The following is a 6,000-nucleotide window of genomic DNA, read 5'->3' as shown; positions in this document are numbered from 1 at the left end:
TCCGTGACAACAAAAAAAATGCGTACAGAAATTAGGCTACAAGCCACAATATGGAAATATCCATTTGAGTGTTTTATTAGCTTTTAAATGATAATATTGAGTCACTCTTAAATTTGTTGATTTTTGTGTTAAATATTCACAATATTCAATATTTGTCCTCACAAAAAAGAAAAGAAAATGCAAATAAAAGGAAAACAGAGTGGGCCTTTTGGCTTTAGCAGATTTTAGGCAGCACCTTAAAACCGGATAATTCTGAATACATTGAAACCCATTTTGTCATGCTGAGCTTTTATAGAATAATCTTTGAAGTATTAAGATAATTTGCTATTCATGTCAGTCATACCTTACCCCCCCAAAAATAAGAATTGTGATTATTTTCTCCTCGAAAGATAACAGAAATGTTCCTCATAAAAGTAATTAGAATAGTTGCCAATTTTTGTGGAAAAATCCTTGAATGCAAAAAGAAAAAATAATGTTTTTTGTCTTCCAAAAAAACAGCAGAAAAGTCGAAACCTTGCATGTAGAATAATCACCACTGAAGTGAGGGGTAATGTGGGGGGGGGGGGGGGGGGGGGGGGGGGGGGGGCTGCGTTGGCGGTGGAGGAGGAAAGCCACCTGATTGGCTCAGAGAAGGAGCGTGTGAGCGCCCAGGGTGACCCCACCCGGAGCGCTTTAAAGGCCGGTAGATGGCAGCTCAGCATCCTCCCAACATCCACGCAGCAGAGGCGAGCCGGAGCGGGACATTCTCAGGATATCAGAGGGAACGGGAAGCGCTTTGAGCCAAAAGGAGAAACTAAACAACCGAACGCGGATTTTGAGAGGAGAAGATTTGAGGAGAAAACACGATCCGGTTGCCGGTGGAGATATTTCGTTTGGGACACAGAGAGAAGAGAGGTAAGAAGTTTATGTTCCGATTCCTGGAATATCCGAACTTACTTTGGATGGTCTTATTTATAGTGTAAAATAGCAAATGTATGTGTTTACTATTGCGAACTTGCATTGCTTTGCAAAACAGTTTAATTGTTCAATAGTAATGTGACCTTCTAGTCCTCAATTAATCTATCAATTGACTGATCAAAATGATCAATACACCAACAGTTATTTATTTAAATCCCATGTATAAACAGGCCAGTATATATATATATTCAAACGTTGTTTAAAAATGTTTTTTTTTTGGTACTTTTTGCCCGGGATGTTAATGCACCCGACACTATGTTAAATAAATATCTCCTTTAATTTCCTGTAAGACGTTTAAGTTTTTAAAATGCTGCTGAATTGACGACACCCATAACAGAGCCCGGGGCAATCACTTCTATATAACTCATAAATCCACGGCAATTTGCATAATTAGGCTTTAATCACAGCCCGAAGCTACGCGGCATTGTCCCGAAAGAAGAGCATTTATGTTGAATTTATAAGCTGCAGATTAAAAAAGAAAGAAAGAAAGATTCAAACAGCAAACACGAAGGCAGCCGAAGGCAAGAAAAAATGATGCAATGGAACAGTTACATAAAACGATGTTGCGTTAGTCCCACGGAGTAACACCCGCACACGGGCGCGCGCGCGCGCGCTGTCCCATCTGTCACGCGTCAGGCCTTGTGATAAATGAATAGCTTTGAAAAGGTTGAAAACCTATTTGCACTCACATCAGACATCAGACTCCGTCCGCCCGCGGGCGTCTGGAACTGACCCGGGACCCGCCACACATGGATATAAACGAGTCGGGGCCCCCGAGGAGCGAAGTAAAATATGTTGTCGCTAATTCTGTCAGCGCAGACCAATAACTTCCATGTGTCTCCAATCAAAACTCACCGCACTGAACCTTTAGTTTGACGGTAGATATTGAGATAAGAAAATGATTATAATTGATTTCCCTGTGATGATGTTGTTGTTTTTTGGGGCGGAGGGCGGAGTGAAATGCTCGCCACCGTTTTTTTACCCTCCTAATAAGTAATTTGGACATTATTATTATCGTCATCATTGTTATTATTAAAATAATTATATAAATATCTGATATGACGCGATAAAGAAAGCAAAACTTATTTTGTTGTACATTTACACTTCATTACATTTTTTTTTTTACAATTTGTGCAACGCTGTATATAGGATTGAATTTTTCAAGTATGTTGAAATAACAAAAACAATAAAGGAGAACGTTATGAACCAAAATAATGTAAAAGTAGCCTATCAGATTACCTCAAATGTAATATGTATATTTTACTGTTAGTTATTCAATGCTAAATTGTATTCAGGTGAATTAGGTGTTGAATAGATATTGTATTTTTCATTACTGAATGAAACTCGCTCTCATATTCTGCACAACTCTGTTCACTCAACTCGCTCTGTGGATTCATAAAACACAAGCTTTTTTTCCTTTAATCAAATGATCAAATGAAAAAGTTTTAAACTGATATTTTGTATTTTTTCCAGGATGCTGCAAATGCGGCTTCCTAAAAAATTGTTTCCAAAAAGGATTCTTTTCATTTTGCTTAAATGGGATCTGACTGGATCTAGCAACACACATAAACCCTCTGATTCTTCATTGCTTTAAATCATTCACCCGTAGCTTTCTGCTTAGTTATTCTTTGATACGGAATATTGTTTTCTCCCATTTTCCTCACCCGGTGTCTGTTGGACACTCTGTTGAAGTCTGTTGTGTTTGGGGGAGGCCTGACACTCACAGCAGTCCTTTCTCCCTGCAGACAGCTCGCCCGCCATGCAGCACTACGGGGTGAATGGCTACTCTCTCCACGCCATGAACTCACTGAGCGCCATGTACAACCTCCACCAGCAGGCGGCGCAACAGGCCCAGCACGCCCCTGACTACAGGCCCTCGGTGCATGCCCTCACTCTTGCAGAGAGACTTGCTGGTAAGAATCAGTTGTCATTCAATGCCCACCCCCCAGTCGATTTTTGCATTTACCCACATGTAATGTTGTCGATCCCTGTGGCGCTTGAAGGACCCTTTCACCCGTACCTCAATTAAACTGGTCATGTTTCTTGTTTCTCAACGGCTGCACATTTCAAGACATTATCCTCGAGGCCCGGTATGGCTCCCAGCACCGAAAGCAGCGGCGCAGTCGGACGGCCTTCACCGCCCAGCAGCTGGAGGCCCTGGAGAAAACTTTCCAGAAGACTCACTACCCTGACGTGGTCATGCGAGAGCGTCTGGCCATGTGCACCAACCTGCCCGAGGCACGCGTTCAGGTAAAAAGCGTTAAAAGCGTTAAAAGCGTTCATCCCCCTGTCTGACGATGCTCAGTGTGGAGACTGCAAGGCCACCTTGCATCACTCAAAGAGATAATTGAGGACGCAAATTAAAACAAAAAAACTCGTTGCATTTGCTTGTAGTCACTGATCCAATCCCTGACCTGTCTGTGCATCCGTCTGCAAAGGTCTGGTTCAAGAACCGACGGGCCAAGTTCCGCAAGAAGCAGCGCAGCCTCCAGAAGGAGCAGCTCCAGAAACAGAAGGAGGCGTCCGGAGCAGCGGAGAGCTCCGCAGAAGACTCCAAGACGGACCTCAACGCCGCCACCACTCTGGTTTCCGAGGCCTGCACTCCTCCCCCTCCCTCCTCCACCTCCTCCTCCTCTTCGTCCCGTCAATCAGAGACAGAGAAGCAGGCGGCCGCGCGGCCCCAGCCCGGAGAGACGAGCGTGGAAGTCAACGTCACCTCCCCCGAGGCGTCGGACAGCGAGTCGGCAGCAGAGGACAACGCCGACAGAGAGGAGGACGAAATGAGAGGGGCGACCGGGGTGAAGATGAGGGAGGAGACGCACGGGGAGGGAGGAGCGCGGCCCGGCAGCAGCTCCCCGTCCTACAAACAGCTGAGCCCAACATCAGGTAAGAATAATCGCTGTCAAATGACTGTCCCTGGGTTTGTCTTTTACATTATGATTGTTCGCCACATTGACAAATCCAACCGCGTTCGTGCACTGGATCAATGAACAGAAAAGCACGCAATTCAACCCCAACCATCTACGAGACAGTTGAAGCATTAAAGTCCTCTTCTCCTCCTCCCGTCTCCCAGACTCCCCGCTGAGCTCCCCCGCCATGGCGTCCTCCAGCGGCATGGCCGGCGGTTTGGCGCAGGGCAACTCCTACGCTTCGTCCCCCCTCAGCCTCTTCCGGCTGCAGGAGCAGTTCCGCCAGCACATGGCTGCCACCAACAACATGGTGCACTACCCGTCCTTTGAAATGAGCCCGCCGTCCTCTCTGCCCTACCTGGGCATGAACGTCAACATGCCGTCCCCGCTGAGCTCGCTGCCGTGCCAGTCGTACTACCAGAGCCTGTCGCAGGCCCAGCAGGTGTGGAACACGCCGCTGCTGCAGGCGCCACCGGGCAGCCTCTCCGGGAGCCTCAACAGCAAGACCACCAGCATAGAGAACCTGCGCATGAGGGCCAAGCAGCACGCAGCCTCGCTGGGGTTGGACACGCTCCCAAACTGAAGAACCGGTCCGAGTCAGGGCCCCCCCCCCCGCCCTGTGAATTGAGGGCCTTTGTCCAGGAGAGGTGACTCTAGGGGCCCTCTTCACCGTCATCGTCCAAAAGATTTAAACGTGAGCTACTGGCGGCTACCCAATTGGCCAACGTTAACGATAGTTATCAAGTTTGTTGTTATTTTGCTCAACGGCCGCTGGTGTTTTTCTGGCAGCTTTCTAGATTTCAAATAAACCAGAACTCCAAAAACAACTGTCGGGTTAAAAGCCGATGGTGGTTGACGCTGCTCTTACCCCCCCCCCCCCCCCCCCCTCGACTCATCGTCAGCATGTGGGCATGCGGCTCACTGCCGGAGGCACAACAAAGGCAACGACAACAGCTCTCAACTCAATGAACTCGATGAAACAACAACAACAACAACAACAAAAAAAGACTGGAGCGCAGTTTTGACTGAGCAGAACTTTCTCCCGTGGATCTTAGCTTGGATCCGATTCCTCCCGTTCAATCAAGACAAGGCAACTGCACCCATGCTGGCGGCTTGCTAGGATTTTGGCATCCTCCGTGCAGCCGGGGACGAAGGTTTTGAACTAGAGAGCTGATTTCAGCACAGATATAAGATATTTAAATGTTCTATAAACTCAACCCCTGAATGTGAACTTTGCATGCATGCACCCCTCTGAAGCATGGCTTACAGCCCGCAAAAAACACCGAATGAAGTTGCATCTGATCTGTTTTCAGAAGTAAAGCTCGAATCACTCAATATAATCCCATCTCCACTGTATTTTTTTTTTTTTCCTCTGCTTGTTTAAAGTCACGGCACTCAGCAGAATCCATCGAGCCTTTTAAATGCCCTTCGGCGTTCGCCTGCATTTGCGCCCGGCTATAAAGTGACTCCAATGTCTTCTTTTGTGTGAAGGATTTCAGAAAGAAATGTTGGGGAGAATCTGCAGAGGAGGCACAGCCACAAACAAATATGGACCCAGCCGACATATTTCCCTTTGTTAATCCAACTCGACCACTTTTCCTGGGCCTCTGGCTTCAGCAGAAAGATGCACAGGCCAATTGTCAATGTATTATATCGCTGTAGATTCGAGACATGTATTTCTCAATTGTTTAAAATGTAAGTAATTTATCTGTTTATTGCAAGGGAATAAATCACACATAAGAATGACTCATTTTCTCAGGTTCATCGGTTGGAAATACAAGATGAAAATACTTGCTTATACTGAGTCACATTACCTCATTTTGCCATTTTAGTTGAATTGAGAAAAAAGAAAAGCAACATTTTCTTGATACTGTATTTCTGAGTTTTTGGAACCTTTTCAGATGAAAGGTGAGTCAAAAGAACACTGGGCATGAGATCACAAACTTGAAATAATTCCATTACAGAACATCCAAAGTTCTCCACAGAGAAAGTTTGCAACAAGAGGGTTCAGTTTAGGTGAATGCAGCGCTGAGAGAGACCGACAGGAAAATAAATCGTACTTAACAGTTTTCCACACATATTACTTTATAGTTTAAAAAAAAGAAGAAAAAAAAAAGCTTTGGTTATCATGTCC

The 6,000-nt window shown here is 45.8% G+C and overlaps 1 protein-coding gene across 1 annotated transcript; it reads left to right on the top strand.

Annotated features, from left to right (window-relative positions):
• Window positions 1-696: 696 nt before the first annotated feature.
• LOC119217209 (diencephalon/mesencephalon homeobox protein 1-A-like) lies at window positions 697-4,747 on the top strand. The gene is made up of 5 exons (XM_037470690.2): window positions 697-894; window positions 2,703-2,870; window positions 3,029-3,207; window positions 3,396-3,843; window positions 4,031-4,747. Exons 2-5 carry the CDS (start codon window positions 2,717-2,719, stop codon window positions 4,447-4,449), a joined length of 1,200 nt encoding a protein of 399 aa, XP_037326587.2. The 5' UTR covers window positions 697-894; window positions 2,703-2,716; the 3' UTR covers window positions 4,450-4,747.
• The last annotated feature ends 1,253 nt before the right edge of the window (window positions 4,748-6,000 follow it).

The sequence above is a fragment of the Pungitius pungitius genome, chromosome 7, assembly GCF_949316345.1.
Source record: "Pungitius pungitius chromosome 7, fPunPun2.1, whole genome shotgun sequence".
Classification (NCBI taxonomy): Eukaryota; Metazoa; Chordata; class Actinopteri; order Perciformes; family Gasterosteidae; genus Pungitius; species Pungitius pungitius.
Note: the sequence above shows the minus strand (reverse complement) of the source record. Positions and strands in the feature narration are given on the sequence as shown.

What these genes read in the sequence shown, in the direction of transcription:
- LOC119217209 (XM_037470690.2), top strand. Translation starts at nt 2,717, where the DNA reads ATGCAGCACTACGGGGTGAATGGCTACTCTCTCCACGCCATGAACTCA. An exon ending in TCTTGCAGAGAGACTTGCTG is followed by an intron (nt 2,871 to 3,028) that starts GTAAGAATCAGT and finishes GCACATTTCAAG; the next exon opens with ACATTATCCTCGAGGCCCGG. An exon ending in TGCCCGAGGCACGCGTTCAG is followed by an intron (nt 3,208 to 3,395) that starts GTAAAAAGCGTT and finishes CCGTCTGCAAAG; the next exon opens with GTCTGGTTCAAGAACCGACG.